This window comes from Copidosoma floridanum, unplaced genomic scaffold (assembly GCF_036245765.1).
Source record: "Copidosoma floridanum isolate Cflo_tuat_1 unplaced genomic scaffold, Cflo_Japanese_pri ptg000021l, whole genome shotgun sequence".
Taxonomy (NCBI): Eukaryota; Metazoa; Arthropoda; class Insecta; order Hymenoptera; family Encyrtidae; genus Copidosoma; species Copidosoma floridanum.
Genome location: NW_028321898.1, coordinates 22,193,000 through 22,212,015, shown reverse-complemented (window position 1 = coordinate 22,212,015; position 19,016 = coordinate 22,193,000). Strand labels below are relative to the sequence as shown.

General features: G+C 42.2%; 1 protein-coding gene across 1 annotated transcript; it reads right to left on the bottom strand.

Annotated features, from left to right (window-relative positions):
* Nucleotides 1-3,514: 3,514 nt before the first annotated feature.
* Nucleotides 3,515-15,797, bottom strand: LOC106643903 (uncharacterized). Its single transcript, XM_089594792.1, has 2 exons — nucleotides 15,756-15,797; nucleotides 3,515-5,267 (listed from the first exon to the last, which is right to left on the bottom strand). Exons 1-2 carry the CDS (start codon nucleotides 15,795-15,797, stop codon nucleotides 3,933-3,935), a joined length of 1,377 nt encoding a protein of 458 aa, XP_089450918.1. The 3' UTR covers nucleotides 3,515-3,932.
* Between the last annotated feature and the right edge of the window lie 3,219 nt (nucleotides 15,798-19,016).

The window sequence follows — 19,016 nt, the reverse complement described above, 5'->3', positions numbered from 1 at the left end:
AAATAATGGAGAAGCAGAGGAGGAGAGCTATACACCTATGGGCAATAATGCACGTAGGTGTCGCGCGTATACCTATACAACCATAAAGGCAAGAGCCGAGCCATTAATGAAGAGAGATGGGAGGTGTCGAGGCGCAAGTTTCAATGGGGGGATGATTCGCGGCTCGCTCGTTACTCACGGGGTTTTAGCCAATTACGCAGACTCACAGGAGTGGGTGGATGTGGATCGCGGCAACGGAGGGGGTTACGGGCAGTGATGATATTGAAGCACGGGGGGGAGGGGGCGCGTATGGCTGGTTTTGTTGCCGACACCGTCGTCAGTAGCGAGTTATTTCGATGGCATTGGGTATTATTATCCGTGGCATGTTCACACCCAACCCCTGGGAGGAAAGTAGCTTATTGCCGGGGCTTTCGGGCGCAGTCGATCGCGAACGAGGTGGGTTTTGACGATCTCGTTGTACAATCATTTGGAAGTAAAAAAAAAAAAAAAAGTTTCGTTGCACCCCCCCGGTAAAACATCGAGCGCGAAGTGTAAAGTCCAGTGGTGAAAACACCCCCGTGCGTACCCACGCGCTCGGCGACGTTTAATGGGAATTATCCCGCAGAGGTGGGACAATTAGCCCCGGATTATCAACACCTGGGGCACCACGGGGCGTCCCTCCCTTTCTGCCCGTACTCGCATCCGAAAACTTCGCTTTCCCCTGTGACGTATATATATATACGCGCAAACGCTCGAGCGAACGGAAGAAGAGCGGGACGCGCGCACTCGACGGAGCGTATGAAAATCTCCGAGGGAGAGGAAGCATCAATGGCTCGTCGGCGTCGTGGTCGCTCTAGCGCGATTCCGGTTCACGAAATTTTTTCCCTCGGAGTGCATGTATATACATATACCTAATGTACCCTTGTGTGCGGCTAATAGAGAGAGGGACCGTGTATAATGGAAGAAAGGAGATGTGCGCGCTGTACGTGCGGAAAAGCGCGTGGAATTTCTTTTGGGGCTCCCGCTCGGAAGTTATGCATACCCCACCTAATCGAGGGTTGGTTGGGCATGCATTAAAAAAGAGAGTTAGCAAGGCGAACTTGTGAGCCATTATCTGTAGTTTGTGGAATGCTATTATTAGCTAGTGCTATTTCACACAAGTATACTTTAGTTTTATCTTAATCTCACTGCTCCCGAAAACTATATACCTGTCCGCGGGAGATAAGATTGTTGTATCTCTTGTATGCAACGATGCCAAAAGAAAATTTTTAATACAAATAACTTCCTAGCTCTCTTTTTCTACGTTCAACAATCTCAAAGTAGAACATAGTCCACACTTTTCACGTCGTTCTTTGTCCAAATCAGATGATCATGTAATGTGTACCTTATCAGCGACTGTGTCATTAATGTCCTCTATTGCTTCGATTGCTTCGCTGGCCTTGACATTTTTATAGTTGTTATCGCTTCAACAGTTGATTTATACATTTATTACTAGCTTAATCGTTATTATTTCATTTCGTATATTTTTATTTATTCATTTCATTTGGTATTGTTATTGTTATTCATGCATTTGTTTTATTTGTTAATAGCAAAAACGTTTTGCAGTGCCAAGGTGGCTGAACTACCAAGGGCTTAAACATGTGGTTTCAGCTTTTATATAAAAAAACAATGAATCCCGTGCACTGCAATTCAATCCCGACGTTCCACCTCGACACGTACAAAGGCCCATACGCCGGGCTCAGCGATAGGCATCTCCGCCATTAGCAGCCGATGAGGTCACGGACGTGGATCCACGCAATCAGCACCAGAGCGGCGTGTCGTTATCAGCGCAGGAACTGAAAACGTTCGATCCACGTAAGCGAAACGCATACGCACGCATTCCACCTCCTCCTACGCAGTGTAGGCGTATCAGCATCGTTGGCTCTAATGGATATGAAGCGAGTGCGCACATCAAGGGTATACGTATCAGGGCACGGGGATCGGAGCCGTAGTCACGTCCTTCCCTCCACTGGATGCTGTCGAGTGTATATCGCGGGGCAGTGTACGGGTTGGGACTATCCATCTCTCGGGGAGATAATCACTCTCTCGACCTCTCGCCCGGCGTGTCATTGACGACGGAGCCATATCCGTTGATCCATGCTCGCGACCGAGTTGTCTCTCCGGCTGACGTGGTTCGCGAGTTTTCCTCTTGGAAAAGAGGGGGGGGGAGAGTTAAAAGAGGAAGAGATTTTTTTGCGTCATCGAGGCAGGTATATACATCATAGGCGAGAGATCGAATCTCGAGACAAGATACCACACGAGGTGCTCGAGGCTTGAGGACGTGCTGAGGTTGTTAAAAATTGGATCTTTCTTTCTTTTCTTTTTGTCGAGACTCGATGAGGTTGCTCTCGTTAGATAGTGATGGATTTTTTGTACAAGGGGATGATGACGAGGATTAATAACTCTAGGGGATTTTGGGATTATTTGATCGATAGTCGGTGGGGAATGAATAATAAAAGTTCAATGGAAAATACAGTTGGGTTGATTTTATGTTTGAGAGTTTATTGCGTTAGATTGACTTATTTATTTACAGTAGGAGACACATATAGGTGTACGTATACGCGTTAATCTTTCTTCTCTTGGCATCTACTCTACGTAGATCGATTATCTATATATGACACGCTATTGTTAGAGTATCGTTTTGTTTCGTACATGCGAAGGACCCTATTTTCGGCTAACCGAGATTTTGAAAGAGAATCGATTTTTTGCCCTTCATTTAATTTTTTTATGGGGTAAAAAAATGATTAATAGTTTTTGGGAGATAAATACCTGTTCATTATTTTTGCATCAATCAAAACGTGTCTTACTAACCGATCTCACGATCAGCGAAAAATCGGGTCCTTCGCTACGTATAGTATTACATAATCTTATAGAAAGAGATGGATCCTGATAAGGGCTCGTTTCCGTATTCGCACCTACACACACATTGTTATCGGTACATTTAGCAAAGATAAATAAGTTATTTCCACAAAAATGGCAGATATTTCAAAGGCTCTTTGAAAACGTGACTTGATGAAATCAAATGTAATGTAAATGGTACATCAATGGGATCACAATAGTTTTTTTTTTCAATTTTTCAATCAACCGTACCTGCTGTCTCTGGCATATTTATACACATGATTCTTTTTTTTCGCAAACAGCCAAGATTTTCGCCCTATACATCCGCTAGCTGCGAAATTCTTCCTTAAAAACTACTATCACACCGAATTTATACAATATTTTTCTCGCTTACGAATACAAGCATTATCGTAATCGAGCTATTTTTTTCATGAGCCTCTTCGACGTGTCTTACAACGCATCAAATAAGACAAATTGGAATACGCTTTGGCATTAGCAATAAAAACAACAAGCTTGGTGTTTTTTTTTTTTTTTTTTTCTCCTCTCCGATCTATTTACAACAAATCGATGGTTCTTTGATTTTTTTCTTATTCTTTATTACAACACTCGACGCGCAACATCCAGACTCGTACGGGTATCGTATACACATAATATATGTATTTGACCTTATCTCGAGCACACACCGCAGCCCGTTTAACCATCAACCATTATAATTATACTCTCAATAATATTTTGTACAATATATAATCTTAGCCACCCCTACTAATACATATTATGTAATATAGATATACAATCGAATATCTCTTTTTATCTGAAATCGGTGACAGTGATCCCATGCACGGACGCTTATTTACAATCATATGTACATTAGTGTATCTTGAGCGGTAATAATAACACAGTGGGCTTGTCGTGTAGTAATAGCTATAAAATTTGTCGGGGTATCCGATCGTCCTTTGATGGGCGGTTCACTTGGACGTGTGCATCAGCGAGTCGAGATCGACGGGGTAGCTGCAGGGCGACGGGACAATCATCAGCGGACTGTGTCCACCAGCGCGACCGAACCGCGGGCTCTCCTGTCACATCGATTTGGCGAGGAAGGCGCTCGAGCCGGGGGGTGGCAGCAGGAAGGGCCCATCGAACCGGTGACCCGCCCCCCCGGGCCCATGGTGCACCAATGACGCGAAATCAGCCGGTGCAGGGTGGTGGTGGTGGTGGTGGTGACCAGGCTGGTGTACCACGACGGGCCCACCCGGGCTCGGCCCACCGGGGTTTCCCGAGCCAAGGAGCGGGGAACCCGCGTCGTGGAGCTTGCGCATGTGCTTCTTGAGGTCAAAGTTGCGGCAAAAGCCCTTGCCGCAGACCTTGCAGCTGAAGGGCTTCTTGTCGTTGTGGGTGTGCATGTGGAAGGTGAGGTTGTAGATCTGGTGGAAGGCCTTGGTGCACAGGGTGCACTTGAATGCCTTCTCACCGCTGTGGGTGAGCTTGTGGTTCTTGTAGTTGCCCTTCTGGTGGAAGCCCTTGCCGCAGGTCTCGCATATGAATGGCTTGTAGTTGGCGTGGATGCGCGTGTGGGTGTTGAGGGTCGAGCTCCGGTTGAAGGCCTTGCCGCAGGTCTTGCACTGGTGGGGCTTCTCCTGGGTGTGGATGATCTTGTGCCTGCACAGGGTGCTCGCCTGACGGAAGCCCTTGCCGCAGGTCTTGCACTTGAAGGGCCGGGCCCCCGTGTGGACGGGCATGTGCCGCGTCAGGTTGTAATGGGCGTTGAACACCTTTTTGCAAACCAAGCACGTGAAGGTCTTGTTCTGCTTCGAGTTGCTCTCGGCTCTCCTCTCGGGCGAGCTCTTGCCGCTCTTCTCCCGACTGGGCCTGCGCTCCTCCTCCCCTGGACAGCCCACGGGTGACTTTGAGTGTTCCCGAGGCGGGGGCGACCGGCTGTCGCTCTGATGGGTGGCCACGGCTGGGGTGGCGGTGGGCACCCCCGCTGCCGGGACTCCACCCGGTAGGGACCTCTGTAGGAGGTTCTGGTAGTAGAGGAACGGGTAGTAGTCCTGGAGGATGAAGTTCTGGTGGTGCCGGGTGGGCACGTACTTCTTGAAGGCGGACTCAAAGTTGGCCGAGTAGTTGCTGAGGGAGATGTGGCTCGGGCTCGTTTGCTGCTGTTGGCCGAGCATCGTAGCTGTGGCGGCGCTCGTCGGCGAGGAGGCGGCCGAGGAGGTCGTTGAGCTCGTCTGTTGCGCCGCCGTTGGTTGGCTCGACTCGCTCAGGCGCTTGTCCGGCTCCATGATTTTCGCGATGGAGAAGTTTAGGTTGCGGCTTGCCGGTGGGGAGGTGACCCCTCGGTCGGGCGGCAGGCTCGTCGGGGTCTCCGTCGCCATCGTCTGGCTCGACGAGAACGGTTGCATAGTGTCACTCTGCAAATAATAAATGTCAGATATTTTAATCACATCTTTTTTTACAAACTATTTCGTGCAAAATAAACATATACACAACTTATTCATCGACTAATGTGCATATACATGAAAATAAATGGTCCGTCGCTGTATGCGCTGTACTTGTTAAAAGTACGGAATAAAGAAGGCACGAGGGGTAGGAAGCAGAAAATTCCCGACCCTCGTATGTGCTGGAAAAAAAAAAAAAAAAAAAAAAAGAAACCCGATGAATACAATTTGCATGGCTAATGTGACTCGCAGCCCTCTGAGAGGCTTTTTTTCACAGCATTTACGTATACCTACAGCTGCTTGTATATAAAACTTTTCATTAATACACATAAAAATTCATAGCTGAATCTCGTCATGCTCGTTGGTACTGGTGCAAAATTTATTACGTTTCGTTTGTTCGAATGATCGTATCAGTGAAAGCCTTAGATAATACGAGGAAGAGAGTCAAGGGAGTCAGTGGTGTAACGTATTGTGGAGAAAATGGAACGAACAGTGGGCACATCGGACGAAAACGAACATTTAGCGTCAAGAGCGGAACCCACATGTTCCACAAGTGCCGGCGACACATGCGGTCCTGGTTATTACGTTCGCTCAATTGGCTCTCACGTTGACGGGGAAAAAAATAATCTCAAAATCATAGGGGCCAATCCATAAGATAGGTACATTCGCATGTGCGTGTGTCAATTTTTTTTTTTTTTTGTTCATCTTTAGCACGAGCTGTAGCCATGCCAGTCAGTCGGCCTGGAGAAAGTAAAAGTCGGGCCCCTTTTTCTTTCCACTCGATTGCTTTCATTTAAATGTCCTACACTTACAGCTTGTAAAAAGTACAGGGATTGTTTTTTTAGTTTTAGTTAGTTTGGCATCTCCTCCAGTAATTTTCCATCTCTTGCGTGCATTACTATAAGTCTATGTGTAACACATGGTATGCATCGTCAAAAGGGTCTCGTTTCCTCCTCTGCTCGTGTCTCTCCGAATGAGATGCAAAATGGTCAGCACCGTATCGCGCCGTCTACGTGCCCTTTTCCTCCCGCAGGGGGGGGTGCAGCGGTGTACCAACATGTACATACAAATCGTAACGTTTGCACTGCGGCGACTCGAGTGGGAGAAAAAAAAGAAAGCGAGAGCGAAGGAGGAAAATGTTTGCTCCGTGGAATGGCGTTATATTTGAACTTGGAATGACGGCTGGAATTGGATGGCTAACGCTGGGAGAGAGCAGTGAATGGGCGGCCGCGTGTTCTTTCTCCAAGAGAGAGAGAGAGAGTAATGGGACTGGTCTTTTCTTTATTTCCTGCGCTGATACAAACAGAAACGAAAGGAAAAAAAGCCACGGCTGCTTTCCGAGACGACCTTTTGCGGTGCGAGGGGGGGAAGGTCCCCTTGATTTCAGCTTGAGAAATGGCCTGCCACGCGCGTCGCGCCACGACTTTATTATTCTGGGCTCGGTGATTGCACTCCCAGATACACCAGACTCGTCATGCATATAGGTATACTTATGAGCACGGCACGCCTGGATACGTTTGATGTTGAAGATACACGCGGCGGCCCAACCGGATGACTATACCTGGGTTATAAGCTTTTGGCACTTTTTTTCATGAATTTTGTTTTTTTTTTTAATTCTAATTTGCCAAGTAATGATTTAACAGTCGATTGAAGTGATAAGTTTTCAATTTGGCAAAACTTACTTTTTGCCTGCGATCGAGGAGCACAGCGATGGTTCAATTGACAATGTGCGCAAGAGGAGGGCACGAGTGGGCGTTCAAGTGGCATATGCTCACGCGTAATTTAATCTCTTCCTGTTCCCCCGTGATTTAAACTGGACGCCTACGCGCGTATACGAGTGCAGAAAAACACGATGATTGTACAGTTGGGGCCACCCTCTCTCTCTTCTCGATGCTGTTGCTATACTGCCTTCGTCTAGTCTACACCGAAGCGGGCATGTATTCTAATTTCATTCCGTAATAATCTCCGATGAATTTTAATCGAGCCGTGCGCCATTTTTGCAGTTTTAACGGGTACAAGCAGCTGGTGCCCATCACATGATAGCATCCATTCATTACATAAAATCGCATTTTCTATCGCGTCACAACTTCTCTCCTTCTCAGATTACCTGGATAATTCCTTGTATCATTTTTTTGATAAATTTTTTTATTATTTAATTATAAAATATTTAATTAGGATTCAAGTCGCTCTTTTTTCGCACTTTCGAACAACAGCTGAAAATCTGCTGCCCCTCGCTTTTTTTTCGAATGTTATCGGCTTATTCGATACCGATAACGATCGATACCAGCATTTTTAAATTTTTTTTTGTTAAATACAAAACACCTACATAAGGTAAAATTTGTTTCCTTCATTGTTAGTCAAAATAGGTCAGACGATAAAGAGACAGACTTGCTACCTACGCACCGTGGGGTTAGAATGATATTCTTCCCGCCATTGCCTATAACGTGTGAGAAATATAGCGGAAGCGCTTAGCGATACCTATTTGAGAATGATGTAATCATGACATCTACTATAAATAATCAAAGTAACGTCGATCGAGGTCTTTTTTATTTTTTTTTTTTCCAGCAAAATTACAGTTCTTAAATGTACAAGTACTACTATCGTATTCCAACCACGATCGGACAGTTTGGGACGTAAGAAGAAGAGACTCCGTTCAACTCGTGCTCGGAGTGATCAGAACAGACGTTGACGCCGAGCAAAGAGCCGAGCCCCGCCCAGATCGTAACTTTCGATTGTCCCGAGGGCCGAAAGCCGGCCCTAATCATCGGGGAATACGCCGAGATGGAGGAGAGTATATAACCGTACACCACTACTGCTGCGTATACCCCTCATTATATGCGCCTCTGTGTTTCTCACGAGTGATGTGATTTTGCAACTGCACAGCGTTAAGCGGAACTAATCAATTATTTTAACGCGGGAACTTGATAATTTACCATTTACACGCAAATACCGTACAAGTATAGTGCTGCGTTTCTTTAATGATTATTCTTGGATATTGTACAAAGGAAGCAAGAACCAACGGCATAGCCAAGACTCGACGTGACCACAAAGAAGCCTTATACTCACGTAACTAGGTATGATTACGTGAAAACGGCTGCTGTGAATTCCGAAAGTGATTTTCTCCGGTCGTGCTGAGCATGTGTTGCTCCAGTCACGCTCTATTCTCCAGGATTAGCGGCTTGTTACGCTTTTGACTATATTTCGGTGGGTATTTTATATGGCTTTTTAGTAAGGATTAGCTCCTCCCCTGCACGGTTCACGAACGGAAGATCAATGAGACGCTTGGATGGATTGATTTTAGTTGTCGGGTGGAAGATGACGGAAAATCGGGGATAACGAGGGACACCCCCATTGTTGAATTATGTAAGCAAGACAGGTATTAGGTAGGATTATATCATATTATGAGGTGCGACAGTTTAGTTGGTACGGTCAATGCTTTTCACATGCATGTTTGTTTGAATATTTCTTTGGTTATTTGGTGAAGAAAAAAAAAAAAAAAACAGGACTTCTAAGTAGGGCCTTACAAGATTAAGACAAGACATCTGGGTCTTGATTTTATATTGATTTTGTCAATAAAACGTTGGTTTTGCCAAATTAACAATCAAAATTATATTATTATTTTATATTTGCCGTTTCTTAAGTTATCCGACAAATGATTCTGACCGTATAGCTATAGATTAAAATAAACCATAAATAAATATTGTTTAGACAACAGTTTTAGGTATGAAGTATTTGGTCAAGTCTTATACCGCCTGGTTGGACAAAAGAAGTGAAAATCAAGATTAATATCGAACCCCACTCACACCCTAAAATTACTCGTTTGAATCAGCTTAAAAGCAATGTATTGTCATGCTAGTAAAGTCATTCAGCTCGTGATCACATCCCCTCTTGAAACCAATTACACTTACGCCTCGTACAAGCATACACATCAAACGCCACTTATCGAAACCACCACAGGTGTGAAATAAATAATATAAAACGTCAAAACATGGACGAAAACAATGGGCAACGAGGAAAGAACAAAAAATAAAAGGGCTAACCATCATGAAGCGCACCATACTTCAGCGCATTTGAATTCTCCCTCTGTACACAAGTGTATAAAGTTGCCGATGGTCTCGCTACTGCACACTTGAACACAAAAATCGTCTGCGACTGCACTTGCCACTTCACGAACTCTCCTTTCCTTTTTCGCCTCTTACTTATTATATCTCTCTCTGTCTCTCTCTCTCTGGACAACAGTACAAAAGTGATGTCCACACTGTAGCTTGCCAAAAAAGACCAACAGAAGTTCGAGAGAAAAAAAAAAAAAAAAAAAAAACGCCAGGAAAGAACCACAGTAGCTCAAGCCCACTGGCTCAGCCCCGGAAAGCAGTAGTATTTTTATATCGCTCGGTTGCACCTACACATTTCGGAGCGTTGCTAAGGGGAGGGGAGTAGTCATACCCCCTCTTCACGGCTCGCACTTTACACACGAAATTCTGGATCGATATGGATAAAGAGTGGGGCCGGCGGCTGCAGGGTGTAACATAGGCGGTCTGGAACGATAGCGGATGGGCGTGGCTCAATGTTTGCTGTACGTCCGGGAGAGACCGGTGGTGGGGTCGAGGATCGAGGGGAAACGAGGAGGGGAAGCTAATGCATTGTTACGGCCAGTTAAGGAGGCTTGGGCGTTTGGTGTCGTATCTATTGAGGGGCCCCTGTGGGGTACTTGTCATACAAATGATTCTTTGTAATATTTTTTTTATAATCATTTTGATTATACACATGTGTGAACAAAATAGCAATAATGCGCGGAAAAGTCATTGGGAAAACCGATATTAAAAAATTTATTAGTTTTCCCGAGGTACCTTGTGTAAAAATGACGGCCCTGCCACGATAAAGCTGACAACACTGTACTCTCTTGCTCTCATCTGCTATTATATACCTATACTTGTGTTTGACTTAAATTTTCATGCTTGTATGTTTATGAATGTACAGCGCATGCGCACTTACAGTATCTGAACAAAACAATTCTCATGTTCGATGTTTTCCTCGCTATTTTCTCAAAATTTAACGTGTTGATCCTATTCTTTTTTTTAAATAATAGATTCTTTATACTTTCAAGTACATGTACCAATTTAATGTGTGGGCCCACAGCTTTTTATTGCGGTAAGGTAGTCTATTGAATTTCGGGTTCCGTAAGGTTGCGTGTTAAAATGACGAATTTTCACAAGCGATTTTCTCGAAAATGAATGTGTCAAACTACCTATTTGTTTGTCATAAAAAAATCTGGCGTACTTTATTTACGTTATCTCTGAATTTCAGAGCTAGCCAGCATTTTATTCAAAATCGCCCAAGCCTCCTTAACGGACGCAAATCGTCGCTCCGCCACGGTGGCTTGCCGCAGCAGTCCGCATCAGAGTGTTTTGTCCATATCCCTGAATATCCACTATACATGGGTCATTTCAGATGAACTGCGATATTTTCATGCCCTCGTTGAGATTTTTTAAATTTGAATTTTTTCAGTATTTTTCTAAGTTATGTGAGGTCTAAACATAGTTGGAAACTTTTGGGCCCGACTCCACGATCATTTTTTGAAAACCTGCGAAACCTAGAAAATTTGAAAGAGCGTTACGTTAATGACACAAGTGCCATTACCATAACGGTACTTTTTTGTAGTGATCGTGAAGCCTTAACTCAGAATTTTGCAACTAAATTTCGTTTGTCACTTCTGCACCCCAGACATCTTCGTACCCTACAGTCACATAATCGATAATCTCAAATCCCTCCGAGATTAAGGGCGTTACGGTAATATCCGCTTATTTTACGGGTAATAATATTCAGTGTTCTCGTACGCTTCGAAACACAGAACGATTAATTCCAATTCCAAAATTATTTACTTGGTCAAATCAAATTTTTTGTGGCATGCAGTTCAAACGTGTCAAAAGTAGGCTTCACGAATGAAACGTCCCGTATTTGAAGAAAAATTGTTTTGATGATTACTACTAGAAAAGGTGCCGGATATCTTCAAATTTTCAAATGGTACTTTGTAAAAAATTAAAAAATCAATATCTAGGCACCAGAAGCTCTAAAAATCGAAAATTTTAAATATACTTCGTGTTACGGTAATGACATTTTGGCCTGTTTTTTCAATTTTACGGTCACGCAATAAATTTTTTCAACTCGATCTCGAAAACGTATTTAGAGATAATTTAACACCGTTTAAAAAAGTTCCAACTCGAAATAATTCAATCCGTCGTTTTTAGACATAAGCTTCATGGAATATCGCAGTTTTTGTGAAACGGCCCATGTACATGTATGGATTATTCTATACGCGAAGAGTGACAGGAGATGTCAATTGCGGCAATTTGTTTCAATCTACGCACAACCGAGGGGGGAAGAAAACTTACGAGTAGACACCAGAGGCCATTTTGGCTTCTTTTTTCTGCTGCCCTTTTTTTTACGTTAAATTCGTCCATTTCCTAAATGCGCCCAGATTGTCAAGCCACCAGTAATGCCAATGATTTTTTTATCTTCAGGCTCAATATTCTCGGTAATTTGTCAACCTCACGTATAAAAATAACAACCTGCTTAGCAGTGATCGATGCTAGCATATAATCACGCGGACGCAGGTGTTGAAATCGATCCCACCCAGAATGAACAAACGGATTCCAAAAGTGTACGAGCTTCTTGTTGGAATGGAGTTCCAATTAGGAGCCGCGTGAACGTCGATCGCTCGATCGCCTCCGATTTCCCCCGAGGATCCGTTAACGAAGCCAATTAAAAAGCCGAGTGGCGTCGGGGCGTCGATGGTTCGGCCACTCGGGGGCGATTAAAACAAGCAAAACGCCCGCCGCCGCGTCGAGGTAACGACGAGAAGAATAGTCGGGGAGATCACTCGAGTGAGGATCCTCGCGATTCGCGATGGCACGAGGGACTGCGCACTTGGACGCTCCGAGCCGACGCGCGGCAATAATCGAAGTTTCGCACAGCCTCGAGTATAATGGCCAAAGAAAAGAGACGAGAGAGAGAGAGATCGGCGATAAGGGGGTGGAAAGAAGGTACCCCGTGTATATATACGAGCGATACCTGTCGCGGAGGCGCTAAGTGTGCAAAGTTTACCAACGTCGTCACTCGCGCTCCGGCGAATCCAATCAGGGCCCACCACCGCCGTTTGGCACCGCCATGCCGTGGACTATTAACCGAGTCTCGCTCCTCTCGTTCATTCGCTATCAACTGTTGGTATATATAACAGTGAGGCTGGCTGGTGTGGTGACTTAAAGAAAGGAGCAGACGTCGAAGGAAGGGCGGGCAAGGGGTAACTTGAAATGGCTTTGCAAATTTGCCCGGGTCCCGTCGCGCCGTTAATTACCGTGCCTTTGCTCGCTCTCTTGCGCTGCACACACAACCGGTGCAGGGTCGATTCTCCTTCGTCTGGCCGCCACGTTCTTTTGTATAACCACTCGGTCCGTTTGTCCGTCTTTATTTCATTTCGCTCTTTGCTCCCGCGCGCGACGTTAACTACATATATATAATATATAGGGGACGAGTTTCGAGTAAGTAAAAGTATATATGTGCCCAAGTCTCGGTGTCCTTTTTGTTCCTTCCCTCTTTTTGTGGAGAGCCTAACGGTAATGTCACGATTCGGTGAGAATTTTCGGGAAATCTCACCAAGTCCGGTCTGGGCTGATTAAGCTGCAGACTGTGATATCGTTTCACATCCTCGTGTACTTATGTGCACAGACTATGACTATATCTATCTTTGGATTTTTTGTTCAAAATAAAAACGAGACTAGTCGATTGAAAATGAAAGTTGATGGAAATCGATTTTATTTAATTTACTAGCTCGTGGAAATAATTGAGAACCAGAGTTGAGCCGAGCGCTATAAATACATCCCAAAAACACAGGAATTTTAGTACCAAAAGTACCAATGTATGAGGGTTATTCTACCGTCAGGTGGCGATAGTGTGCCCATGTAAGATTTTCACAGAACATTATCTATACATCGAATGCACATATAGTTATACTTCTGTGGAAATCTTGCATGGGCACACTATCACCACCTGACGGTAGAATAACCCTCATTTGACAAGAGAACCAAACCAATTAAGGGTAGGGATATTATTCGAGTCACGTAGTTGTAGTCTATTTTTTAACTTGATGAATGTGTGCTTCAGTGTTTTTTTTTTTTTTTTTTTTTTTTTTTTAGTACCTGCTGGTCAATTAAACATTGTTAACCAGAAAATATCTTAATTTTGTTAGGTAAAAAATTACCGATTCAAAATGAATATTCGTTAGTTAAATAAGTGCAAGTTATTACACTGGCAATAAATACACCTTAACGATTCATTTTGAGAGCAGCTATATTTCACTGTTTGATACCGAACAAATATTTCTACTTTGTGCCAAATGTAAAAAATTTGTTTGCTCGAACGGAGGGGACGCAAAGTCTGCATGTATGTAACCAAATATATGATAGGACGTTTTTACGACCTGTCGACCTCCATCATGAATTTTTCTGTTCCAAGAGTTGACGATTGATCAACTCGTAATATAATTGATATGTTCACGTACGGCTCATTAATCTGTATCTACTGTGAAACACGTGCATGGTAAACATGAAGGGAACAACACGTTTAGAAATGAGTCGAAGAAAGTATTCAAAACAAAAAAGAAAGAGTTTAAAAAAACAATCAAGTATGATGGAGGAAGAAAAACGTCAAATTCACTCGTCTAATCTCGGGGCGTGAAAAGCAAGCTTTTCGCACAAAGACAACGTCACCGGCACATCGCGCCACTAGTGAGCTTTGGAGGCCGAGGCATGACAAGTAAGCAAGTAAGTACAGCGAAAAGCAGCGAAGCTTCGGACGCGCTAAAAGTGGCAGGGCACCAACCCAAAGTGTTTCCAAGGGGAGGGGGGGGGAGAAAGGATCGTCGCTTCGCACTGGCTCATCACACACATCCAGCCTATTAGGGTGAGCCCCTCGATTGTTCCAGTCCCCCCTTCCTCCAACTTCTCTCTCTCTCAACCCCCAGTGGGCACATGCACACATTTACTCGGTGCTCGTGTAGTCGCGATGGAAAAGCCCGGGTGACGTATAATTAGCATTCGGTTAGGGGCTAAGGAGAGGCTGAGGATGACAGCCGGGCACAATGTACGCGCGCACCCCTCGGTTGGCCTTACTCGGCCACGAACTTTTTTTTTTTTTTGCTCTCCTACTCTAGAGACACACATACGTAACAGCCCCTTGGATGCTGATAAAAAAATAAAAGAGAGAGAGCGAACACGTCTTTTTTGCCTCTTTCAATCGTTCTTTGAGGCATTTGGTGCTCACTTAAGCCGATTTCGATGCGTCGCCATTTTCGTAATCGGCGTGTAAGCGAGAGAATGGACTTTTCTCGGATCCTCTGTTGCGGTGTCTTTTTTTATACAAGGAAAAAGGGATGCATTGGAGATCAAAGGAGAGTGTATTGTACGATCCACAAGAGTGCAGCGACCCGGAGTTTATTGAGAATAATACGTAATTTTCATCGGTATCGGAAGGGATGTAAAATATGTTATGCTTCATTGCTTTAACTTTTTTTTTGCTCGCATACAAAATGTATGTGTACATATGAAAGGATCACAGATGATCTACAATTGTTAGGCTGAGGTAAAAGCCTAATGACAACATTATTATACATTGTACGTTGAGTAGATGTATTTTCCTAAGTTTAGGGGCATTAATGGGGAGTTAATATTCAGATACCATATTTTTGACGTGCGATTGTGTAATTATTTCGGCATTAAGCTATTGTAATTATACGAGTACTGTAGTTAATTCTAGTATACATAATTATCTTAGTTCAATACTAGAATACGTCAAAGTTATGTTTAAAGTGTTTCACTTAACAATATTGTAATTGAATAATTACATAAAAACAATTACTTTAAACAAATGATCATTGATAAATAAAGTGTGGACAATTATTGTATTTTTGAGTACTGGAGCTAACTATTGTATTTCTAGATGCATTATTTAAAATATTAAATACAGAAGTTAAATACGGAAATCATCAATAAAGTGTCTCTTGAGATGGATTTGGTATTGTAGTTGGGTAAACTTGAACTTAAACAGTACACCATTGTCCATTGGTCTTACATTTGATATTTTGTCCCAAAATTTAAAATACAAAAATTACGTACTGTACTGTCTTTTAAGGTACGTAACTTTTGTTTATTCTCCTATCGTATGTATAAAAACGATTTATCTTCGATATTCTCTACCTCTTGTACTATACAACATATGTGTTATATATAAGGGTAAATAGTTAATGATTAATCCAGCGAACGAAATATTCAGGTTATGGGTCGTAACAACGTGTTTTATAAAGGTGAGCAATTTATCTTTATTTTTGATTAATATTTTGATAGATTATCATAAAAAGTAGCACTTCAAACTCACGAACGTAAATCAAGTGAAAAAGTGTATTAAACCTACCATTCGGTACGTTTCCATTTCCGTGAAATATAACAAGGCCATGATCAATACGGTGAGCTTTTGAAAAATACCATAAACTTTGTAGAAAATAAGATGTTACAACTTGCGAGGATATTAGGTTGTTTGTGCTTCAAAGCTGCGTAGTGACTAAATAACTGTACTATTACGGATGATAGCTAGCCTTCCAACTTACTATATCGTTGCGTTAGCAGGAGGGGATGAGTTTAGTCATTGAAATGAATTTTCAAAAAATATGCAACTTAATAAAAATTCAAAAATGTTTACAAACAATAATACCAATCGATTAAATAATCATCTATTGTTTCGGTGCTTTAAATATTCAGAAAATAGTCATCATTCAAATTATCGCATGTTAAATTTTACTAATTTTATTTATTTGATATCATCATAATACGTTCAAGGCTACTATTTCCTTACTTTAAAAATAGTGTAAATTTACTCTTAAACATACAATCAGCCTAAAATAGTTTTAAATGAATAATTAAAGGTCTGATGAATATTTTAGTAGAGCGTAAAGACCATTCACAAAATATTACTTTTTCAGGCTGTGGCGCTATCAGATAAGCTGGCTACCATTGGGTATTAATTTTCCAAGTAATACCAAAAATGTAATTATGATAACGAAATATTTTGAAGCACATTATTCAGCGAATATGCTCATGAAAACTTTTTTATTTTTTTTTACATGTCATTGAATTTTTTTATGCTTAAAGAGATCAGAACTGTAAAAAATTGATTAAGCTTATGGTACATTTATTTCCAATTAAACAGCAAGCAAAGAAAGGACTTCTCACGTACATTTTCATTTACCACAATATACCAAGATATTTTATTATAATTACACTCTTAGCGCAAATTTCCCAATCTCTATTAATTTTGCTAAGAACTGAAAAAACACAGAGCTATAAGTTTCTTTTCGATCATTTAAGATAGTAAAAATTGTCTGTTGTGGAAAATAAGGGTTAAATTATTTTAAAAATACTTCTAAATGACGACATAATTAGATGGGACCATACTATTCATACAATCTGATGTTGTCAATTTCAATCTGGATAATTTCTACACGCAGAAAAGAGTTGCGTTAATTTTCGTCACAGGTACCTTATTTTTTTATATGTGTGCCAAGTAAATTTTATTAGCATTTACGGTAATTTTTTCGTATAAATAACTTTGTAAAAAAGTTTCCATTCCAAATGAAAGTAAAAAAATTTCACCATTACTAAAGAATTTAATGTTCTTGAAGATATTTTTTATACCTCTGACATCTTATGCGTACCAAAGTAATTCGTTTTGTTAATGAGGTAGGCATACATTTTGAAATTTCAAAACAAAGTCGTGACATAAAAACAACAATAAAGATAAGTAGTGACCTTTTCTCACCATCTATCGTGATAATTATAAGTCGTGCACTGAACGACGAGCACGTCAACAAATATTTTTTGTCATTCCAAAACACGACCACCATTAAATTGTTTCGTACAATTTTATATTTCACATAATTATTTGAATTTGTGCCACAAGTTTCCGGGATTGGGTAAAAAATCGTGTATCCTTTGTAAAAAGGATCGCTCGTAGTTTACCAGTACAACTTTTTTTTTGTTTTTTTTTTTTTTATTCAGTATTGGTTACGATTATTTTTTAAATAAAACTCATTAATCCTGTGATAATTTTACTGCGCTTCATAGTTAAACGGAATAATTTTGTCTCTTCGGCGTTTATATGTCACGCTAATGGATTCCAAGCAGTGGTAATTAGTTATATCTCCATATATGCCGATTCGGTAAATAAAATGGTATGCATGTAGATGCCTTTCAAACATACATAAAAATTCCTTTTCAGCGGATTCGTATACGTGTGCCCCAACTTTGTATGTATCTGATTTCGATATAACACACGGACAAAGCTTCCAAGGCAAAAAAAATATATATAACGATGACAACATCTAATTGACGTCGCAAGCCGGTATCTACCGAGGATTGAAAAAAAAAAAAAAATGTATATACCTCTACTAGCCAGGAGGTCCATCGTTTCCAAACGTCATTTATTACAGCTTACACCACATAATCATTAAAAACTCAATCAAGAGCAATTGCACGTAACGCGGCGCACACGTTGCAATATCCTCGCACAATGAGACCAAAGCATTGAAAAACAAAGGAGTAGCCACGTGAAAATAAAAGGGATGCATATACCCACGGTCCACCGCACGCGGTACCACAACCATCCGACCGATCGCATGCACGTATAGCCAGATATATATTCGTTTCCTAGCCTCATGTATACCCAATATAACCAAGGTCGCATGCACCCCAAGGCCGACCTCCCGGGTATAATATGTACGGAACATATATAACCGCGCGTACATTACATCATCTGCATGCGTGGTATATATATATATATATATTCCAGGACTCCGTGAACTTGAAAGGGCCAGGGCTTAATGGAATTGTTTACACTCCGGGTAATGCAAACGCGCGGCGCCGATCTCCGTGCTCCGACGAGAGACAAACCGCACGCATGAGTAGCTTTCCTATACCCCCGCCCTTACATGGGTGTGCCAAAAGCGACTAGCCGATATCGCTTCGGTCGATGTTGTCCACACGTTAAGTACTGGATGGATCGAGATGTATGGAGACCTATAGAGGGGGTATTATGAGCACGGAGACTGGCTTGAAATCGGTGTGCGCACGTGCGTATATACTGTGCACACACACTGTGCCTGCGCTATGTACCATGGGATATACTATAGTGCATATATGTATATATATATATACGGGGCTCAATGGGGAATCTGCAAAATGGCACGTTCCCTCGGCTCCATTATACACGTCATACTCGTGTATATGCCTCTGTTTTCTGCTTTTTTCTTTTTTTATTTTTCCACAGTCGACCGACATATCTCTCTATATTTTATTACATCTGTACAAACCTATGGTTTTACTTGGATCGTCATTGACGCAATCTAAAAGGTACTTTTCGCCCCGTGCATACGAACCGAGAAAATGTTGGGCAAAACATTCGAAGCCATGACTCCCAGCAGATAGATAGCGAGTAGTGCACAGGAAAAAGAGAGAAAAGCTAACATGTAATAATATTACGTAGGTGGAGTGCTCTCTGAGCCACCTCAGAGTTCGGTCGTGTTTGTTTATGTCCCGTCTAACGAGTAAAACTCCTAAAGATAGAGACTGCAGGTGTCAATGATTTTGTGCTTGCTGCGTGTGCCTGGGTCGGCTTGATCCA

What these genes read in the sequence shown, in the direction of transcription:
- LOC106643903 (XM_089594792.1), bottom strand. Translation starts at nt 15,797, where the DNA reads ATGGCCTTGTTATATTTCACGGAAATGGAAACGTACCGAATG. An exon ending in AAATGGAAACGTACCGAATG is followed by an intron (nt 5,268 to 15,755) that starts GTAGGTTTAATA and finishes TATTATTTGCAG; the next exon opens with AGTGACACTATGCAACCGTT.